This window comes from Myxine glutinosa, chromosome 10, assembly GCF_964187855.1.
Source record: "Myxine glutinosa chromosome 10, kmMyxGlut1.1, whole genome shotgun sequence".
NCBI lineage: Eukaryota > Metazoa > Chordata > Myxini > Myxiniformes > Myxinidae > Myxine > Myxine glutinosa.
Window position 1 is genome coordinate 89,361,907 of NC_136270.1, and position 23,843 is coordinate 89,385,749.

At 42.5% G+C, this 23,843-nt stretch overlaps 1 protein-coding gene across 1 annotated transcript; it reads right to left on the reverse strand.

Annotated features, from left to right (window-relative positions):
- Nucleotides 1–1,696: 1,696 nt before the first annotated feature.
- LOC137433996 (uncharacterized) lies at nt 1,697–22,799 on the reverse strand. The gene is made up of 6 exons (XM_068126570.2): nt 20,898–22,799; nt 18,021–18,186; nt 17,719–17,868; nt 7,791–7,992; nt 2,463–2,672; nt 1,697–2,270 (listed from the first exon to the last, which is right to left on the reverse strand). Exons 3-6 carry the CDS (start codon nt 17,764–17,766, stop codon nt 1,903–1,905), a joined length of 828 nt encoding a protein of 275 aa, XP_067982671.2. The 5' UTR covers nt 17,767–17,868; nt 18,021–18,186; nt 20,898–22,799; the 3' UTR covers nt 1,697–1,902.
- Nucleotides 22,800–23,843: the final 1,044 nt, after the last annotated feature.

Genomic DNA, 23,843 nt, shown 5'->3' on the forward strand with positions numbered 1-23,843 from the left:
GGCTGGAGTGTTGCCGTGATGTCCTGCTAACGCGGCGAGCTTCATCCTAATTGGTTGACCTTCCTCATCTACAATGTGATAAGTTACGTCGCGGAGTTAGCCCCGCCTACTTAGTCGACGTCAATTCTGCGAAGAGAAAATCGATGAGAGCGTGTTTACATGGCCCGTTTGAACCGGATTCGTGAAGAAATGAGAATGTGGATCCAAGACCGAGGGTAAACGATGCCAGCAGGAGGCGATGCATCCTGGGGCAAGCAGTCTTCGTTTAAGAAATTAAAACATCCAGTTTTTGCGTTTGACCAAGTTATTGAGCTGTTTCGTGTCGGTGTTGCTAACACCAACACTAACACTAACGTAACATGGCTTCACACCACAATTATAGCGCTGTCCATGAAGCTGGATATCCCGTCTGCGAGCATTAATTGACCAGTCGACCTTAAAGATCCCATGGTGTCATTCCCGAAGAGTAGGTGAGGTTATGGATGGCCCACTGAGCCAATTGAAGAAATTCCTGCTCACTGGTGTCATGGGGGCACTGCATCATCAGTCGTGCAGTCTCACTCGCAATGACGTACGCATGGAATTTATTTATTTTTGGATACCAAGTCGAGGCTCGTGTAAGAGCTAGCACATAGAACATATAATAAAGGGAGCGGGAGACAAGAGGGAAGCACAACAATAGTAGGGAACAGAGACATCAAGAGATCTGTGGAAGAGAGAGAGAGGGCTGTGGCGGGAGATGGGATAAACAAGATGGATCCTACAAGGACTTTCAGGAAAGAAAATTTGGGTGTATTAACGGGGGTAGAAAAGATCAAGATTTTTGGATGAGGGAAGATAAGCGATGGTCGAATAACTGTTTTAAAGACCTGGAGGGATGAGTGGGATTGAAGAGAGTGAGGGAGTTTGTTCCAGAGGCGGGAGAAAAGAGGAATGAAGGAGTGAAGGTGAGAAGAGAGTCTTGATTTTGGCAGTTTCACCAGAAGAGGGTTGCTACAAATCCTACCACCCTCACTAACGTCAGACATGACCAGGGGTTCATGAAAAACTTGGGCCATAAGTGTTTCCAGTCCCGAACCACAAGGTCAGAATAATGATGGATGGTAGTAGTAGTCGAATTTAAGTGCACCATTTGGCAACCTCTGGGGCTGGCAGCATAGCCTAGACCCAGAGGTGTGCACACTTGACATCTGGGCTTTGTAACTTGGGTTTGAAATCTTGGCCCAGCTATAAACTGTCGTCCTGGATATTCGTAGGCACGGAAAGACCTCGATGTGTGTGCCATCCCTCGGATGGACATTTAACTGGGCGTCCCATCTGCCAGCATTCGTTCGTGTGTGTTAAAGATTTCACGGTGACTTCGCAAAAAGTGGGTGAGCTACCCTGGCCAAATTCCAAATTCCTGCTCTGACTTGAAACGTCAGGCTGGATCAGCCGGTTTTTCAAATACTTAGGCCAAACCCAGTCGATCCCACGAGATGGTGAGAATATGACCGATAGAGAAATAACTTGGCCACCTCTTCCTTGTGCAAGCTTTTCCAATCTCAGAGCAAAAGGCCATTAAACGAAATTTCGATCAGATTATTAAAAGCCGAGGACGAATTGCCGAGATGAATTTTAAGAGGCAGAATCCGAGTAAAAATTATCGTGGCTACTAAATCCAAAATAATGAAAGAAAAATGACAACCACAATAACATTTTCAAATTGTTTTATTATAATGACTTTGTACTTTTTTTTTGGGCAAAATCGGTGTTCCGGAAATCAATTGGGCATATTCAATTCTCTCCTACCTCTTGACTTTTTAAACTTTCTTGCTATCTATACAAACCATAGTACAAGCGTTTTTCATCTACAAATGAAAATGTGTATGTATTGCTAATCAACAAAGAGCTGCCTTGTAGTTACAGCTGAATTCCTGCAAGTTGTGAGACTTGTTTTAAAATATCATCAGCATAGGCCTTGTACTCAGTTGCTCGGCGGTTGGCTTCAGTCACCTGATGTAGGTTATCTTCGAGATTTGCTTTGATGCGTTGAGCGTCGGCATAGCCCACATTTGTACCAGCTACCTGCGTGCGAATCTGCTCCTTGGAGCGCAACATGGCAGACAGCATCTCGTTTAGACATGGTCCAGCACGTAGTACATCACATGTAGCCTTGTTCAGATCTTGCACCAAACTTCGTGCCGTTTCAAGCTCAGGCGGCACGTTTTCTCCTTGCAGCCGCAGTGAAAAGTTGTAGCCTTTCAAATCCAGCCGAAGTATTATGTCACCTATGAAAGTCAAGAGAAGGGGAAAGTCACAATAGATTAAATTCATTGTTTTTTTTCTTTACAGGAGCGAGGGTCGTGAAAGAGCAAGGTAGAACTGACAGTGGGAAGAACGTCAAATGAATGAATGAACAGGAAAAGAGGGGAGGAAGGAGGATGAAGTAATCAAAGAAACCATTAACACACAAAACAGACCATGCTTCTGTTGAAGGTGATGCAAAGAGTCAACCAAAGTGGTATGTGGTGCACAACCACACAGCTCTCTGAGCCGAGATTCTGACTCTGTGATGGTCATTCTGTTATTATGTAACTTGTTGAATGTCTCAGCAATAGCAATGAAGCGTTCATCAATGTCTGAAACGTTCACAGTCTTCACGATGATTCCCCGTGCCTCGTCCTCACTTGCTGTGATTCAGAACATTCAGAATACTATACTCAGTTGTTTTCAGTACAGTTAATGTATCCCATAATAATAACAATATTAATAATATTAATAATTATAGTAATAGTTCCCTTACAAGGAACCTCAAATGCAGGAGGAAGCCATGATGCCCTCAAAGCCTGCATTGTGGTTGCTATCATGATTGTTTGTCCATGTTATATCCTTTTTAAATGTTGAGAATTAGGCAAGGAAGCAACAACTACCATTTCGAAAGACTTTGGTGTGACTTGGTAGGAGTTTGACAATCAGCTGCACCAACCATTATGCCACCGAATCTGGTCAACTCGGTGGTGTAATGGTTAGACGGTTAAATGGTAAAACTAGAACGGCACTCGGTAGAGCGCATACTTCCGCCACGCTGAACACTTTATGTTTTTGGGTGGTCCGTCCGTCCATCCATCCGTCCGTACGGGCTAAACCTCGTTTTTCTCAGCAACCACAAATCCGATTGAGACGAAACTTTCAGGATAGGAGTGACACCCATGCAGAATGTTTTTATGATAATTATGATGTCATAGGTCACGTGGTATGACAGCCATATTGGATTAAACGCAAATAATTAAAAAATTATTTATCGGAAACCGCTGAATGGAAAATTTTGAAGCTTGGCATATTGTCAAGTACTCCCAATGGGGAACAAAAGCATGACAATGATGACATCATAGGTGAAGTGGTATACCAGCCAAAAATGCTGAAATCGAATTCCTTATACTAAACATCTGAAATGTTTTTCCTGACCTTCCAGATCCTGACAAATCTCACACTCTTACGATGTCTCTCCGAAAAGACCGACTGGACAACCCTCCCATCCACTTTCTGAATAATCCTCTCCAAGAAGTTCTGTCACTCAAGCTTTTGGGTCTCACTATCTGCCATGATCTTTCCTGGGAAAACCACATTTCAAATCTGGCCTTCAAAGCCAGTCGCCGACTGGGCATCCTCCGTCGTCCGAAGTCCTTCCTTGGCACACCTGAGCTCCTCACCACATACAAGGCTTTCATCCGCAGCTCAATGGAATACTGCTCTCCCCTCTGGGCTGGTGCTCCTGCCTCACACCTAGCTCATCTTCACGCTGTTGAAACCAAAGCATTCAGAATCATTGGAATCTCCCACGATGAAGCTAACTCCAAGGGCCTCTCACTCACTCACCGCAGGCAGGTTGGTGGTCTTTCCGTCTTCTACCGACTCCTCTCTGGCCTTGCCCCCCCCCCAGCTCTCTCTGGGCTCTGTCCCGCAAATATTCCTACAGGTCGCACAAGATCTGCCTGCAACCCTCTTATGGTTAAACTGCCAAAATCAAGACTCTCTGCTCACCTTCACTCCTTCATTCCTCTTTTCTCCCGCCTCTGGAACAAACTCCCTCACTCTCTTCAATCCCACTCCACCCTCCAGGTCTTTAAAACAGCTGTTCACCACCATCTCTTATCTTCCCCCATCCAAAACCTTGATCTTTTCTCTCCCCGCTAATTTCACCCCAATTCCACTTTTTTGAAATACCAACTTCTGTCCTGGAAGTCCTTGGTGTCCTTGTGTTTTATACTTCTCCCATCCCCCTTCCCACGCCTCCTCCCCCCAAGCCCTCTCCCTCCCACACATCTCCCTGCTCTTAAATGTTGAGTGTTTCAAGCTCTCAACTTGCTCTGCTCTAAAATTCTAAAACTCTAAACTTCTAAAACTCTTTCAAGCTCTAAAACTGCTCTCAAGTGTTTGTGTGCTTCCCCTTCTCTTGTCTTCCACTCCCTTTTTATATATTTTGTTTGTCTGGTTGATTTGTTTGTGAAGTAAATGTCAGCTCTTTCACGAGCCTCGATTCAGTATACAAAAAAAAAAAAAAAAAAAAAAAAAAAAAAATTGCATGCACATAATCATCGGTCACATGGTTTGGCAGCCATATTGGATTTAACCTAAAACCTGAAAAAAACATCTTCTCCCAAACCACCAAATCCATTGACTCGAAACTTTACGTGTGACATTGACTAGGCATGGCGATTAAAAGATGATCATGAAAACATCATTGGTAACATGGTGTGGCAGCCATATTGGATTGAAGGAAAATATTAAATAATTATATCTCTGAAACCGCTTACAACATTGTTGCGAAATTTTACAAATATCATCGAACACCACTGTTGCATATAGTTTGAAAATGACGTGGTTTGGCAGCCATCTTGGATAGAAAAACGAACCTTATCCGATCAACACGAAATTTCACAAACGTGATCCCCATCCCATACATATGCAGAGTATACATTTTTAAGGTCATATGTCACGTGGTGTGGCAGCCATATTAGCTTGAAAGCCGATATTTAAAAAAAACCCTTCTTTAAAACCGCTTCACCGATCGATGTGAAAGCTGTCATGGCTGGTGAAAATGTGATACTTGAAAACAGCTGAAGGGATTTAAATCAAACTTGTTTATTTTTAGGACAATGAACGAGGGCATCTACCCGTTGTGGGACTATGTGGAGGCATATTGGCAACAGTTGCATTGCTCTAGTTTACAAATTAATCAAAAGTGAAATACAGAAATATCTAATTTACATAAGAATTCAACCCCCTGAGTCATTACTCCGTAGAAGCACCTTCGGCAGGAATCACAGCTTCGAGTCATCTTGGGTATGTCTGTATCAGCTTTGCACATCTGGATTTGAGGAGTTTCTCCCATTCGTCCTTGCAGATTTGTTGGTGAACAGCAATTTGAACAGGTGATTTTTTAGTGTCATATTTTTCTTCAAATCTGTTGGTGAACAGCAATCTTCAAATCTTTCCACAGATTTTCAAAGGGATTCAAGTCTGGGCTTTGGCTGTATGCTTGGGGTCATTGTCCTCGTGGAATGTAAATCTCTGCCGCAGTCCAAGGTATTTTGCACTCTGAAGCAGGCTTACCTCAAGGATTTACCTGTATTTGGCTCCATTCATTGTTCCCTCTCTCCGTACAAGTCTCCCAGTCCCTGCCACTGAAAAACATCCCCATAAGCATGATGCTGCAACCACCATGCTTCGCGGTAAAGATGGTGTTAGATGGGTGATGAGCTGTGCTCCGTTTCCACCAAATGTAGCACTTTGCATTCAGGCCAAAGCGGTCAATTTTTGTCTCATCAGACCACATAATATTTTGCCTCGTGCTTTCAGGCTTTCACGTGCCTTTTGCAAACTCCAGGCATGCTGTCATGTACCGTTTTCTCAGGAGTGGCTTCCATCTGGCCACTCTACCACAAAGCCTAGATTTGTGAAGTGCTGCAGAGACTTTGTTTTCGTTCAGGCAGGTTCTCCCATCTCAGCCAAGGAACTCTGTAGTTCTGTCAGAGTGGTCATTGGATTATTGGTCACCTCCCTGACCAAGATCCTTCTTTCCCGGTTGTTCAGTTTGGTCTGACGGCCAGCTCTAGGAAGAGTCTGTGTAGTTCCATATTCTTTCCATTTCCTAATGATGGAGCTCACTGTGATCTTGGGAACTTTCAACATTCTACAAGTTATTTTATACCGTTCCCCAGATCTATGCCTCCCCATAATTATATCTCGGAGTTCTATGGACAGTTCATTGCAACTCCTTAGAAGGGTTTCTGCTCTGACATGCACTGTCAACTGTGGGACCTTATAAAGAGAGTTATGTTTCTTTCTGAATAATGTCCAATCAATTGAATTGGCCATAGGTGGGCTCCAATCAAGTTGCAGAGACATCCGAAGGATGATAAAAGGAAATTGGATGCACCTGAGCTCAAACTGGAGTGTCATAGCATTGGGGTTTTATTGGCTCAAGACATTTCAGCTTCTCATTTTTAATTATGTTGTAAAAAAACATTTTTTAATTCCACTTTGACATGACGGGGTATTATGTGTAGATCAGTGACAAAAAAAATAAATCTCAATTTAATCCATTTTAAATTCAGGCTGTAACAAAACAAAATGTGAAAAAGTCAAGGGTATGAATACTTTCTGAAGGCACTGTACATCTTGATGACAGATTACTATTTGATTGAGCTGGGGTATGGGTTGGCAGGAAGGCTTGACCTAGATGTATAGGCGAGCTATTGCCAGCACCCTGGCCAAATTCCAAATTCCTGCCTTAACCTGCAGAGGGTGTTGCATCAGCTGCATAGCCACGCACTCAGGTGATGATGCTACTCACAGGCATGTGCTGAATACAAAATAAAACTAGAAAGAGCAATCAGAGATTGCAGACCCTCGCCAGGACATGTTTTCAGTGGTTTTTAAGGCTTTTGTAGTAAAACAAATAGGGCGGCCGAACCACGTGACCTATGACGTCATCTTTTTTTTTTTCCTCCACCAATTTATCCCTAGATGATGCTCAAGAAATTTCATCTTGATCGGATGTTTTGTACTTGTCGAATTATGACGTCATAATGGAGGCACCTATGGCATCATCATTAACATGTTTTATTCCCCATGTAGACCAGTTGACCAGTTGAGGACCAGTTCACTGGTAATTCCCTGTTTGTCGTTAAAGGCGGCAAAAAGGGTTGGCGTCAGGAAGGGCATCCGGCCGTAAAACATTGCTTCAAAAAGGGGACCGAAAAACAACAACAACCACGGTTCCCGAAAAAGGCCAACCCCCGCTTGCGGGGAAAAATGGCCTCTAAAGGTGGTTTTTTTAATTTTTTTATTCCCCATGTAGAGTTCTTTACAATGAGCCATGTCTCAATTTTTTCTATGCAGCGCTTTCGAAGATTTAGAGGTGCAAAGTTTTTCGGTTTTTCCAAGATGGCGGCCATACCACGTGACGTATGACGTCGTAATTATAATTTTAAAATTCTACAGGTGGAGTTGCACCTTTGGTGAAAATTTCCTGTCAATCGGACCAACAGTTGCAGAGAAAATCATATTTATTCTGTGCGGACAAACAGACAAACAGACAAACAGACGGACTCAAATGCAATACCCTCTCCTCGGGCGAGGGTAAATATGAAGTCTTTTAAAAATAAATTTCGATATAACAAAGATAGATTGGAGAAAGTAATCGAGGTTTATATAGAAATACAGTGGATGTCTTCATTTGTCAAGAGAAAATATAAGATCAAAGTCTCCAAATAAACCACATTTGATCAACTTTCTCTGTATACCTGTCTGGCTGTAAAAACGCCTTGTAGTGCGAGCAGATAATCCCTGCCTGACAAGACCCACTTGCTGTTCGCACTGTTGGGTGGATGCCACTGTGACCGGCGAGTACTTTGGTGTTATGGCAATGGAGGATTGTTCTGTGAGACAGCCTTTCGCCAACCGTTTTCGTTCCACTTTTGAGGAAGTGTTTAGCAATGGCTCGCTCTGTGGAAAAAAGTAAAATAATAAATGTTGTATCAAATATTACACATCATCATTGGTGTTACGGATTCGTCACTTCCGTTGTTGTGGTTTTCATCCACTGTAAACATTTTTGATTCCATGTACTATTATTGTTGTCGTTTAAGGGAAATAGATATTACTATTTTCAAAAGGTAAAAAAGTTAATGTTTTAAATGAAACCGGAACCGAATGACGACGAAGAGGAAGAGGAGGAAAAAAAAGGCAGAGCGAGTGAGTCGGAGAAGAAGCCTAGCTCCTTCGAGGTCTGGAGCGAACGAGAGTCACGAGTGAAGTTTGGGTTTCCCAGGAAAGGGATTCCTGCGACAGAGTTATCGCTGTGACAGATCAACCTGCGAGTCAGGTTTTGCGGTTGATTCTGAGGAGAATCATCGTAGTGCCGTTACGCCTCGAACGGGCCGTCGGCCATTTTGACTCGCGCGCTTTGCGCTTCGCTCAAGGTTTTTCACTTCGCTTCAAACCATTTTCACCACATTCAGACGTTAATCTGGTGTGTGTGTGCAATGTGGCTTTTGAGTTGGAAATCTGCGGTTCGCCGAGTGGGAGCTGTGGAACGTCCCTACCCGAGGGTGGGATTTCCCAGTCGCCTTTACGCAGCTTTGGCAGCGGGACTATGACTGTCATCCGAACGGGATTCTGGTCTCGATTAGACATCGTTCTGACGATCGCTGGAGCGGATCGACTTCGGCTTGATGCCGGAATACAACTTTGGCTTGATGCCGGAATACAACTTTGGCTTGATGCGGGAATAGAGACATTGGGAATGTTCTTCTTTTCGCTCACTTGGAGCACAGTGAGTTATATTGTACGAACCTGATGGTACCATCATGGGAAATATATATTGGTTGTACAATTGATTACTATTGTTTTTGTGTTGTTATTCTTGTGTGACCTTAATACAATATTTGTTTGTTGGTAACAATTGGTGTGGTTTCACCATTGATCTTTGACACAGAATAACACATCTTTCTGCCGTGACTCCTCTCGGGGCTCGGAGGTACACCGTGACCAGGGGGTTTGGGGAGGAGCACGTAACAGAAATGTGGACTCGTCTTTGCTGACAAAATTCCCAAATCTCATCCGGGATTAAATTCCCTAACATTCCCAAAATTCCCAAATTTGGAATTTTTCTAGCATTCCCAAATTTTTCAAAAAAAATATTTTTTACATTTTTGTGTGATGGTTAACAGGTGCTAACTAATAGTCACCATGGTGTTTGACACAGAAAAGTTTGCGGCGTCCCCTAATGAGGCACAGTTCCATGCGTTAAAAAGATCGGAACTCTTGATATTGGCCAAACATTTTAACTTGGAGGTCCGAGTTAATATGAAGAAAGCAGAGATGCAGACATTGGTGGTAGAATCTCTGGTGGGACAAGGAACATGGAAAGAGGTAGCCTTGGATTGGTTATCTGAGGAAAAAGAAAATGTGGAGCTCCGGAAAATGGAGATGCAACTGCAAAGCCAGGAAAGGTTAAAAGCAGAGGAAAGGAAAGCAGAAAAGAAAGAGCAGAACAGGAACGAGAACTCGAGGAAAGAAGAGCAGAACAGGAACGAGAACGAGGAGAGAAGAGCAGAGGAAAGGAGAGCTGAAGAAGAAAGAAGAGCAGAGGAAAGAGCAGAGGAAAGGGAGTTAAAGGAACGTGACATGGAGTATCAGAAAGAACTTAAACTCAAGGAGCTGGAATTAATGGGAGAACGGAGAGAAGTAGTATCCATGCGGGCTAGTTCGACAACTAGTCAGAACACTTGGGATGTTGGTAGGCTGGTTCCACCCTTCAATGAAAAGGAGGTAGCCAAGTTTTTTTTTTTACACTTTGAGAAAGTGGCTCAAATGCTAAAATGGCCTGTGGGGTCCTGGACTATGTTAGTGTAAAGTGTTCTGGTGGGTAAAGCTCAAGATATCTATTCGGCTTTACCGATTGACCAATGTGCAGATTATGAGATAGTGAAGAAAACCATTCTCAAAGCCTATGAAATGGTCCCTGAAGCTTACCGGCAAAAATTCAGGAATGCCAGGAAGAGGGAAAGTGTGGAGCTTGCAGAAACCATGTGGAATTTGCCAGAATGAAGGAAACCATGTTTGATAGGTGGTGTGACTCGAAGGGGATTGGGAAAGACTTCAACCTGTTGCGACAATTGATCTTGGTGGAGGAATTCAAACAGTGTGTCCACGCGGACATTAAAGTACATCTGGATGAAAAGAAAGTACCAGAGTTGTATGAGGCAGCAACCGTGGCAGAAGACTATGCCTTGACACACAGGATGGGGTTCCACAAACCTAACTTCCCACCTAGAGTTAGCCAGGGGAGTTATGGTAAATCAGGGGCAGAGAGGAGAACAAATAATCATGGAGGCGGCCTAGAGATGACGATGGGGACAAATCTGATACCGCGAATTTTAGGGATCAGAAGACTACAGTTCCAAGACAGACTTATCTTCCGGGGGGCCTGAAGCAGACCACGAGTTTTTCCTCTGGACCTACTTGCGCTTTTTGCAAGAAACCTGGGCATTTGATGTCCCAATGTTACGCCCTGAAAAGGAAAAATCAGGAGCGGAGTCAAACTAGTGCAACTCCGAATGCATTGGCAAATGCGAGAAATCGTCCTTGGAGGACAGTGCCTTGTGAAGGTTCCCATGCCAAAGTTACGGCATCACAGAACGACCTTGTTCAAGAGGGTTACAAACCTTTTATTTCAGAGGGGTTTGTGTCACTGGATGGAGACTTAACGAACCAGAGACCTGTTAGGGTATAGAGGGACACAGGAGCACATCAATCTTTGATGCTTGAGGGCATTTTGCCATTGTCAGAGAAGACGGCAACTGGCGTTAGTGTTCTTTTACAGGGGGGTTGGTGGCTATGTTAAAGCTCCACTTCATGTCATCCATTTGAAGTCTGATTTGGTGTCAGGACAGGTCACCGTAGGCTTACAAGCCACTCTTCCTGTCGAGGGAATCTCTTTTGTTATCGGGAATGATTTGGCCGGTGGACGAGTTTCTGATAATCCGATGTTTGTTGAAAAGCCTAGTATGGAAAATAACACCGCACAGTTAGATAGAACAGGAGATTCCAGGTATCTTTCCATCCTGTGCCGAGACTCGTGCTATGGGTAGGAAGCGCTCTGAAGAGAAGGAGAAGGTACTGACGTCATGCTTTGCACAGTCACTTATTGTCGAGTACCCTGAAACTAAGTGTCAGCACACACAAGTCATGGATGGAGGCAATGTTGGCAAGCTCTCTGTAGGTGGACTGAACTTGGACACAAGTGAAGATGTTCTGGACTCTATCTTTGGCAAATATGGACCACTCTTGGAAGTGCTGCTGATAAAAGACAGGGAGACGCAAAAGTCGAGAGGGTTTGGCTTTGTCACGTTTGAAAACACAAAGGACGCCAAAGATGCAGAACAGGATTTGAATGGCAAGGATTTGGATGGTCGGACCATAACAGTAGAGAAGGCAGGCCATGGGTGCCGAGGGGGCTACAGAGGAGGAAAACGTGGAGGTAGTTGCAGGGGTGGCCATGGCTCCCGGGGTGGGAGTAGTAGTTTTGGTGGCGGCCGCAGTCGTGATTACTATGGAGGCTCCCAGCAGCAGCAGCGCAGTTTTGGCAACTCTCGATGGGATGACTATTACGGTGGTAGCCGAGATGGGGACCGCTACTCACGTGACTACAGCACCCGACTCTACAACCGTGATTATGATTTTTATGATCAAGAGAAGACTTGGAAGCACTGAGTGCTCAGGAGCAGCCGAGCCAAGATTCCTGCATGGATTAACCCGTGAACTCCACGTTCCTAAATGCGTCCATGCAGTGAATACTTCCAGGCCTCACCACCCAACCACCATGAAACCTGGCTCTCAGCTCGGCCTCCTTCAAAAAGTGCTATAAATGTGCTTTGCTTTGGATTTTTGATCACAACCCCTTAAACCTTCATTCAAAAAAATGAAAAATAAAAACCAGAGGTTGATGAGATGGAGTTTGGCTTTGCAGTAGTTCAACTTGGAAATTGAGCATGTAAAGGGCAGGGACAATGTCGTTGCTGATGCTTTGTCCAGAGTGAACTAACTTTGGAAATTTCTGGAGGTTGTTTGGAAGTTTTGTTGCTTTATTTTGGGGAATATTAATTATTGTTGCTCACGTGAATTGATAATTTGGGTGAGTTTTACTTTTGTTTGTTAAAAAGAGTTTTTGCCTGCAAAGAAAGTTTTCACTGTGTTCAGACTTTCTTTCTTGAGGGGGGGGGGGAAGTGTTACGGATTCGTCACTTCCGTTGTTGTGGTTTTCATCCACTGTAAACATTTTTGATTCCATGTACTATTATTGTTGTCGTTTAAGGGAAATGGATATTACTATTTTCAAAAGGTAAAAAAGTTAATGTTTTAAATGAAACCAGAACCGAATGACGATGAAGAGGAAGAGGAGGAAAAAAGGCGGAGCGAGGGAGTCGGAGAAGAAGCCTGGCTGCTTCGAGGTTTGGAGCGAACGATTGGCGAACGAGAGTCACGAGTGAACTTTGGGTTTCCCCAGGAAAGGGATTCCTGCGACAGAGTTGTTATCGCTGTGACAGATCAACCTGCGTGTCAGGTTTTGCGGTTGATTCCGAGGAGAATCATCATAGTGCCGTTACGCCTCGAGAATGGGCCGTCGGCCATTTTGACTCGCGCGCTTTGCGCTTTGCTCAAGGTTTTTGACTTCGCTTCAAACCATTTTCACCGCATTCAGACGTTAATCTGGTGTGTGTGTGTGTGCAACGTGGCTTTTGAGTTGGAAATCTGCGGTTCGCCGAGTGGGAGCCGTGGAACATCCCTACCCGAGGGTGGGATTTCCCAGTCGCCTTGAGGGCGCCTTTACGCAGCTTTGGCAGCGGGACTGTGACTGTCATCCGGACGGGATTCTGGTCTCGATTAGACATCGTTCTGACGATCGCTGGGGCGGATCGACTTTGGCTTGATGCCGGAATACGACTTTGGCTTGATGCCGGAATAGAGACATTGGGAATGTTCTTCTTTTCCGCTCACTTGGAGCACAGTGAGTTATATTGTACGAACCTGATGGTACTATCATAGGAAATATATATTGGTTGTACAATTGATTACTATTGTTTTTGTGTTGTTATTCTTGTGTGACCTTAATACAATATTTGTTTGTTGGTAACAATTGGTGTGGTTTCACCATTGATCTTTGACACAGAATAACACATCTTTCTGCTGTGACTCCTCTCGGGGCTCGGAGGCACTCTCGGAGGCTCGGAGGTACAGACCAGGGGGTTTGGGGAGGAGCACGTAACAATTGGCAAGTAATGTCAACCATCACAACCAATCGGGCAACTCAAGCACGAGATCCTTGCGATTTAGATGAGGCCATCTTATTGGTGAATGCATGAAGGCTGTGAAATCAGTTGTTGCCATTTTGGAATAATGTTGAAAATTTAAAAGCTGAAAAGAGATCATTTACACACAATGTACCCCCTCCCCCCTCCAATGAACACAATATATACAAAAAACATCCACATCATCTGGCGTTTAACACGTTATCAAAGTGAAGTCAAAGCTGAAAACGAGAATAATGCCTCTTCAGATAAGTTAATCAACCTCAGGCCGGTCACCATCAAAGATGGCTTCTCACCAAAAACCCACTACAAACATGGGCCATGGCAGAACTGTGGTTTGGGTAATGACCATAACAAATGACCACCATGCTTGGGCAGCCAGAACAAGGAAAGTACACCTGGCATGTAAGAACGACACTTTAAAAAATTTAAATTACAAACGGAAATGTACAATACTTGAAGCTGCTAAATAAAAGGAATAAATAAATAATTCACTAGTATTACTTACGGACCGTCCCCCTGGCCCCCTCTGGTCCAGTTTGTTTATATAAAAAATCAGAAGCTCTACCATTTTTTAAATTCTTATTATGGATGATCCCTCTATAATGGAACTGTGCATGCTCTCTGGAATTAAAATAAGAGACTTACTCCCTATTATGCTGGGAAATCAACCAACATCACAGCATTACATAAAAGGTGTAAATATTAATCCCCTCAACTACAGACCAATCAGCTTACTTCCAATCATCAACATCATCTTCCAATCATCTATAGGGCCTTAAAAGATACGTTCCAATAGTACGTAATTATTGATAGAAATACTCATCACCTTGATGAGGCTTTACCATTCATCCACCCATTTTGATGCCACCTGAGCTTATTTCATGATGAACATTGAGGATTTTAGAAACTTGGCTGATGTTGACCTTTTGGCCTGCGTTGATCTCAAAAATACTTGGTGGTTGAATTTATTTACCAGATATGCAAATCCTCTTCAAATTTCAAGTTAAATCGAATGAAAATTTAGGATTTTAGAAATTTGGCCTATGTTGACCTTTTAACCTATGTTGATCTCAAAAATACTTGGTGGTTGAATTGATTGACCAGAAATGCAAAATCCTCATACAATCTCGAGTCAATCGGATGAAAATTAGGATTTTAGAAATTTGGCTTATGTTGACCTTTTGGCCTATGTTGACCTATAATATAATTGGTGGTTGAATTCAGTGACCAGATATGCAAATCCTCTTCAAATTTCAAGTCAATCGGATGAAAATTTAGGATTTTAGAAATTTGACTACGTTGGTGACCTTTGGCCTATGTTGACCTTTTGACCTTTTGACCCCAAAAACAAAAGGCTTCTTGCTTATGATCAACTCTACCATTTGATGAAGTTTTGTGAAGATCGGTTGAAAATTGTGACCTGTAGGCGACTGACATACAGACAGACAGAGACAGAATGTAAAAATCACTCAGAGCGACACTTGGCAAGAGAGAACAAAGTAGAATGGCACTCGGTATAGTAGAGCAGTTTTCCTTTTGAATAGTGAATAGGTTGAAAATTGAGGATTTTAGAAATTTGAAATGGTTGTTGACCTTTGGCCTATGTTGACCTTTTGGCCTATGCTGATCTCAAAAATAGTTGGTGGTTGAATTCAGTTTGCCGATATGTATATAGGCAAGTATATGTATACACACCAGATTAACGTCTGAATGCGGTGAAAATGGTTTGAAGCGAAGTCAAAAACCTTGAGCAAAGCGCAAATTGTGTCCTATAGGCAAGTATAAGTGAGCGGACAGACAAACAAACAAACACACAAACACACAAACCGGAGTGATCAACATACTTGTCAAAAAAGTTTTTTTGCCAAGTAATAACGCACAAGACCAACCAATATACTTGAAAAAATCTTCGATTTTCGCAAGTAACAAACTGTTTCGCTTGTAGAGAAGGTTGAGATTAACTTCGTACAGTTAGAAATGCATAGATTGTATGGTCCATGTTCAAGTAGTTAGCCAATTTCAATGTAATAAGCAGGGAAATGTAGCTTAATAATCAATTGTCTGTTTAAATATGCACCATTCGGAGGGTGGTGCGTTGTAACAAATATTTAGGGTTTAAAGTTAAAGAATTGTACGTAAAGCCTCCTGTGTACTTCACTGGGTGTGGACCAGCTGGCCTTAGAAAGGAAAGGAAGGAGTTTTGGCGCCCCAGGGCTTGGATTGCATCATGAGTGGCAGTGTTGTCCGTAGAGTGAGGGGAGGTGTTTGGGATCGTCTCTCGAGGGAGGTTGACCGGGGTATTGAGGAAAAGGCTGTGAGGTGAATCGCCTGTGAGGAACATGCCGGTCCTTCGCCCATGGTCCTGCCTTGGCCCGTGATCCTGCTTTCCTGCTTTCGCCCTGTTCCATTTTAGTCGTTCCTGTTTGTCTCGCCTAAGGAGAAACGTGTGCTCTGCTCGTGTTCTGCCTTCTCCCTGGTCATCCCTGTCAGTTCATGACTGCTCACCATCTTAATCACCGCAGCGGAGTTTTCACCATTTTCACCACAGCGGTTGCTTGTTTTCCTTCCCCCCATCTGGTTGTATTCGGCGTCAGGCGCCTTAGGTTTAGGTTTCTTTAGGGTTTTACCCGATTGTATATAATTGTTTATTGATTACGTGTTTCTTCCCTCCTTTCCCCCCATCCCATCGTCAAATTCCTCCATCGGGTCAACCTTCGCCTAATGGTGTTGTTCGAGACATAAACTCCGTTTGTTTTAAAAGAAATAAGATTCTCGTGAGCTTCCTGTGATTCCCACGCAAAGCCGCCATTAATCAACCTGAACACGACCATCCGTTCAAGTGGCCGATGTTAATCGGCCCTAAACACGACAATACTCAGGGAACGAATATACTTGCAATTCTTCAATTTCGCAAGTAATAAAAACAATTCTGTAATATTCTTGCTTCTCTGAATAAAGCAGATGCTTTGCCACTTTGTCTCAACCACATGGAGCAATCTTTGCTTCCCGGCTCACGCTGCAATGATTGATGGTGCACGTCTCCCCGATAATGACCCTCACGTTATATCCCTTCCATATCTCCTTCTATAATTTGCTCAATAAGTTCCAAAATACACTGCCACATCAACCAAGGAGTTCATCAGGGGAAAAGTGGAAAGATTTATACTGGCCAAGTCAATCTCCTGATTTAAATCCAATGGCGCATGCATTCCACTTGTTGAAGAGGAGAATAAAGCCAGAAACCATCAAAACAAACAACAACTGAAAATGGCTGCAGTAAAGGTTTGGCAAAGCTTCTCAAAGGTAGATACCAAGGGCTTGTTGATGCCAATAAGTCAAAGGCTCGATGCAGTTATTGCAGCCAAGGCATCTGCAACCAAATACTATTTACAAGTAATAAAAACATTTTAAACAAGAGCGAGAATTGCTTTGCACTACATGTCCCCTTCTGATGTGATATTTTCCAAGTCCAAAAAGGGCATAACTCTGAAACATTGACGAAACGCCCTGTAACTCGAATTTGTTCTGTAACTTATCATAATAAAGCCATGGTGCAAGTTTCAATTGAATATGTTGAAGGGTATGGGAGAAAAGCCTGAAAAACATATGGAGAGCACACCCTCCGGTGAAAGCGGTAGGGCACTAAAAAAAATCGAAAAAGGATGTAGGGACATTACTCCAACAACAACAAAAAAATGTAAACAAGGTCGGGATGGTCAAGAGAAATGCTCATGTGAAACAATCCCACCTTCTTTCTTTGAATAATGGTAGTCCCTCGAAAAGACACCAAGTGTTTATGTGTATGTGTATGTGTCAGTGTGTGTGTGTGTGTGTGTGTGTGTGTGTGTGTGTGTGTGTGTGTGTCAGTATGTCTGTGTCAGTGTGTGTGTGTGTGTGTGTGTGTGTGTGTGTGTGTGTGTGTGTGTGTGTGTGTGTGTGTGTGTGTGTGTGTGTGTGTGTGTGTGTGTGTGTGTGTGTTTATGATTGGTACAAAAGGGGAAGTGGAGTACAATCTTTGCTGAAGTTACATATATATATATACATATATATACATATATATATATATATATATATATATATATATATATATATATATATATATATATATATATATATATATATATATATACATACACAAACACACACAAATACTACCTCTGCACCATATCTAGTCAGACCGTATAATACAATAATTCCATCTGTATAATAATTAATAATACATAGCTCAGTTTACTGCTGTACTTTTTACAATATTTACGTGCATTCAGGTAAAGACATACAAACGGGAAGTTTTAAACAATTGAAAGTTCCGTGCACTATACGAACAGGTAAGTGTACATTATGCGGTCACGTGTACCTCATCGTCCAGCGCAGATTTGCAGCAACAGCAGAACAATCCAGGCATGTCTCCCTTGTCGATAACGACAATGTTAACTATCGATTGAAACAGGCCCCAAGTACTTCAACGTCCGTCTTGAGCAAACTCCAAACAGCAACACGAATCTTCCTAAAAATGACGTCAGAATGTGTGCGCACGGATAAAGTGGGGGCCGCGTGGCTACTTTCGATTCACCATCTGTAATTTATGCAGTACCAGATCACATTAGGTATATAATATCCATCACATGGCACAGTGCGTGAGAATCCCGTGACTCTTACCTCATATCGGGATGGGCGTGGCCGTGCGTGTGTACTCATCTTTGATGGGCGTGGCCGTGCGCGTGCAGGAATCTTTGATGGGCGTGGCCGTGCGCGTGCACGAATCTTTACGCTTGGGGATCTCAGAGACAGGAAGGTCTCGGCGACTCCGCCCATTGGAGGAAACCTGAAACCAAACCAGAAATGTGCTTATCTGAAAAGAACACGTCCTAATTTCAAAATGTTTGAGAAAGATGTGTCTGCAGCCTGCAGGACAACACGATTTGTAACACGATTTGTAAAACGATGGTACAAATGCTCGGCCAACGCATTTCCTCATGTGGGAGTGGTAGAGCAATATTGTTTGGGGTAGGTGGGTGGAGGGGTGAGAGTGCATTTCCAGGTAAAAGGAAATTTAAGGAAAATTTGGCCTGAGCAGCAAAACAAAAGGGGTAAAATTACCCCAAACAATTACCCCAAATTGAACACAAGTTTGTGTCCCTTTATTAGTTTCGCAAAGGATTGTTTTTCCCCTGCCTATGTTTCAGGAATGATGATGACTCAACCATAGTCAAGGTATCACCAGAGAGCTCGTATAAGTAGATAGGTATAAATATCCCTAGCTAGCTCGTATAAACAAATAGGTATCACCAGCTAGCTCATATAAATAGATAGGTATCACTACCTAGTTCATATAGGTAGATGTAGGTATCATCAACTAGCTCATATAAGCAGATAGGTATCACGAGCTAGCTCGTATAGGTAGATGCAGGTATCATCAACTAGCTCATATAAACAGATAGGTATCACTAGCTAGCTCGTATAAACAAATAGGTATCACCAGCTAGCTCATATAAATAGATAGGTATCACTACCTAGTTCATATAGGTTGCTGTAGGTATCATCAACTAGCTCATATAAGCAGATAGGTATCACGAGCTAGCTCGTATAGGTAGATGCAGGTATCAACTAGCTCATATAAACAGATAGGTATCACTAGCTAGCTCGTATAAACAAATAGGTATCACCAGCTAGCTCATATAAATAGATAGGTATCACTACCTAGCTCGTTTGGGGAGATGTAGGTATCATCAACTAGCTCATATAAACAGATAGGTATCACTAGCTAGCTCGTATAGGTAGATATAGATATCATCAAGTAGCTCAAAAAACAGATAGGTATCACTAGCTAGCTCGTATAGGTAGATATAGATATCATCAACTAGCTCATATAAACAGATAGGTATCACCAGCAAGCTCATATAAATAGATAGGTATCACTACCTAGTTCGTATAGGTAGATGTAGATATCATCAACTAGCTTATATAAACAGACTAGCAGAAGTACCCGGCATTGCCGGGCGGGGGAGGGGAGGGGGAGGGGAGGGGAACGGGGGGGGGGGGGAGCGAGCCCCTTGGCAAAGCGAGCGATTTTTTTTTTCATTGCGTCATAGCTTCATATCGTTCATAGCGTCATATCGTTCATAGCGTCATAGCGTTTAATAGCGTCATAGCGATTTTTTTTTTCATAGCGTCATAGCGTCATAGCGGTCATAGCGTTTCATAGCGTCATAGCGATTTTTTTTTCATAGCGTCATAGCGTCATATCGTTCATAGCGTCATATCGTTCATAGCGTCATAGCGTTTAATAGCGTCATAGCGATTTTTTTTTTCATAGCGTCATAGCGTCATAGCGGTCATAGCGTTTCATAGCGATTTTTTTTTTCATAGCGTCATATCGTTCATAGCGTCATAGCGTCATCACGTGACCACGTGATCGCTCTGAGCGAATCAGCGCCCACCTGCTCTGATTCCGTTGATCCCATGCGCTGAAATGCGCTGAGGTAAATATCAATAAAAAATATGGATCGTCAAATATTTTGAGTTCGGCCATGTTCGTCCCACGCTCAATGGCCATGTCTATGTCAAATATCAAGCACGTAAGCCTCTCCGTTTAGGAGTCTATCGGTAACATTACACACACACACACACACACACACACACACACACACACACACACACACACACACACACACACACACACACACAAACTGTGTTTTATATATATAGATAAGTATCACCAGCTAACTCGTATAGGTAGATGTAGGTATCACCAGCTAGCCCATATAAATAGATAGGTATCACTACCTAGCTCGTATAGGTAGATGTAGGTATCATCAACTAGCTCATATAAACAGATAGGTATCACTAGCTAGCTCGTAAAGGTAGATATAGATATCATCAGCTCACTCATATAAACAGATAGGTATCACCAGCTAGCTCATATAAATAGATAGGTATCACTACCTAGTTCATATAGGTAGATATAGATATCATAAACTAGCTCATATAAACAGATAGGTATCACTAGTTAGCTCGTATAGGTAGGTATAGATATCATCAGCTCACTCATATAAACAGATAGGTATCACCAGCTAGCTCATATAAATAGATAGGTATCACTACCTAGTTCATATAGGTAGATATAGATATCATAAACTAGCTCATATAAACAGATAGGTATCACTAGCTAGCTCGTATAGGTAGGTATAGATATCAACTAGCTCATATAAACATAGGTATCACTAGCTAGCTCGTATAGGTAGGTATAGATATCAACTAGCTCATATAAACAGATAGGTATCACTAGCTAGCTCGTATAGGTAGATATAGATATCATCAGCGAGCTCATATAAACAGATAGGAATCACTAGCTAGCTCGTATAGGTAGATATAGATATCATCAGCAAGCTTGTATAGGTAATTATAGGTATCCCCAGCTAGCTCGTATAGATAGATAGGTATCACCAGCTAGCTCGTTTTGGTAGATACTTGAGAGACATCTAGAGCAGTAGGTCAGCAAGTCCATTTTTCAGCTTCTGCAGTAGATCTCTGTACCGAAGAAGTTGTAACCGCGTTCAGGGGTGTTGCAGGTGCCGTATATGACTCAGAACATCTCTGCGCTTGATCAAGAGCTCAAGAATGATCAAAAGCTGTCGTGAGATCCAACGTTCTAATCTCGAGGAGGCGTTGGCGAATGACATGGGACCAGTGATGTCGTGATGATTTGTGGCACTCGGGCAAAGGTCAAAAATATCGCCGCCCCCTGCAGGCAGTGATATCGTGAGAAATTCCCATTGAGGGGTCATATGAAAGAGCTTAAGCTTCCCCAGCAGGTTCACCCAGCAGAGCCCTGGAACCTGTTCAAAATGAGAATAGATTTAGATATGATCTGCTGAGATGATTAGGTTTATTAACCACAAAGAATCCGGAAGAATTCCTGTGTTTCTAAACACGCGCCATGTTAAGGTGTATAGAGCAGTTTAATAGGTCCTTCTATGGCATGGTATTCCTATTACAAAATAAATAACAAAAACAATGATAACATTGTAACAAAGCATTTATTAACACTAATAATATTAACAACAATAATAATAATCGTACCATTTGGCAATAATAAAACGAACGTATAATCCCCGCCCGGGTCCAAGCAGACCTGGGCTTGGTGAAAGGTAAACTAATGCTGAAGCAGTAGAGCAGGCAGGTATGCTCCAAGGTAGTTAACAAAAACTACATCAAACATGCATGTAGCAAGGTGTGGTAGGTATTTCTATGGCCTAGAGACTAGAGCTGATGAGACAGAGCAGCAGAGGAAGGAAAGGAAGTTAAATAACTCACTTGATACGTGATCCTGGCCTCGCTGATTGGGACAAAACACCGCGAGATATCTAGATTTGATCGAGGTAATTACATAACAAACGTCCAACAGTTACACCCCTCCATCCCTTGGGCCAATGGGCGATCTCCATGTTACAGAGTGCACATATTAAACCTCATTATACAAGATAAGAGATCTATGCAGCAGGCAGCCCGATAATTACTAACATCGTAACACGGCTTTATTTACTGTGAGAGATTATCCGTGAAGTTAGCACCCTTTACCCTTTACCCTTTACCCTTTACCCTTTACCCGATTCAAAGTTAGGGTTGTGCCATTGCAAAAATGGGGGGTGTTGTGGATTTCTTTGTACAAAAGGCGGATACGATTGCGTAAATAGGGTAAATTATGGACTATGGTAATCCGATAATGGTTCGAATCCTGTAAAGGCCTGAAAAACATAATGTAAGAAGCGAATAGGCATTTTCTTTAATAAAGCCGGTATTTTTGTACATTTTAACTCTGTGTCGGCTTGGAATTAATTTATCCAGGTGCGAAGAAGTCAGGTGGAAGTCATCCAGGTAAGTTCGTCATCCTCTTTTCCCTCGCGTGTAAAGAATACCGTCATTTTGAATTGAACGCGTGGGAGTAAAGCTCGTTTGGTCATCCGTGTCGTCCTACGGTGTTCACTACAGGGTAGTCACACGACAATACTTATATACAACAAAAATATTTGTAATACAACAATAATGTGTGTGCCATCCAACAGAAGGACTCAAAGCTCTGTGTGATTAATTTTCGCTCTTTCACGAGCCTCGATCTTGTATACAAAAAAAAAAAAAAAAAAAAAAAAAGCTGTGTATCCTTTCTGCCGGCACCATAGATCATTCACATCGGAACCCTGAACAGATTACAAATTCCTCCTTGGACTGCGGGTATCAAGTGGTCAGCTATTCTTGGAGGTTCCTTAGGGTAGATTTCTTTGGATGTGAAGCACATGGAAAGTACAAAGCTTTATTCAGTCTAGAAGAGGCCATTTACATTTACAATCTCTCAGATTTTGTAAAAAAAAAAAAAACCTAAAAAAAAACAATATTGCACCTCAGGCAGGAGGGGAAGGACAGCAAAAAGCTTATAGCTGCAAAGCTTCAAATAAGTCAGGAAATTCAGAAGAGGAAGGTTGAAGAAACTGGCTGTAATCGGGATTTAATGGTTTTACAAAATGCTGTTGTGGAAATGACTCCTAACATTGCTTAGTATAATAATAATAATAATAATAATGCATTTATTTTATATAGCGCTTTTCAGGAAGCCCAAAGACGCTTTGACAGAGTGCAAAACATAATGCATAGCAAAACATAAAAACAATTGCAAAAAAAGAAGAATCAATAGGGAAATATTCAAATAGTATAGTATAGTTCAGTTATTTCCTTAATAAATGTCTTAGACAGCAGTGGTTCTCAAACTCTTCCCCCCACGGATCACTTGAAAATTGCTGAGGGTGTCAACTGACCACTTAATAAACTCTTGTTGTTTTCCAAATCAAAGCACACAACTCATATTTTGACATCAGTAGTCTTAACTTTCTAATGCGTTGGATGTGACTGGTGGTATTTTTGAGTAAAGTTCTGGGAAGTTGGGTGTTTGTCAACTCTAGCCTTAGGTTGGGATCAGCATTCATCCTGCTTCTGTCTTGCACAGGTACTGTATGTCGTAGCATACAGTATGGCTTCAGAAAACGCACTGCTTTGTCTGCAAATTCTGGGTACTCTCCAGTTATTTGAATCCAAAACTCAAATAGGGAATGTCTTGATTTCTGACCTTCATGTTTCGTCGCAAGAAAGCTTCAACAATCTCTTGTGCCTTATTGGAGAAACCAGAGGAAAGCTCACTGATTTCAATCCCGAAATAATTGCGTATCCAGTTGTTTAGTTCATTTTCTACTGGAAAGTAATCTTCAAATTGTTTATTGAGAGCAATGAAATGTTCTTCGATGTCATTTTTAGCTTATCTGGACTTGGAATCCCAGATATGGTATTGTCATCGTACACCGTCCGTCCATCCATTGCCTATTTCGACTTTACCGGCCAAACAGCTGGGCCAGTCCGGCTGAAATTTGGCAGTAAGGTTCCGCTCCTGACTGGTAACAGGGATTGCAAAGCTTGTTCCGGTCATGTGACCAGAAG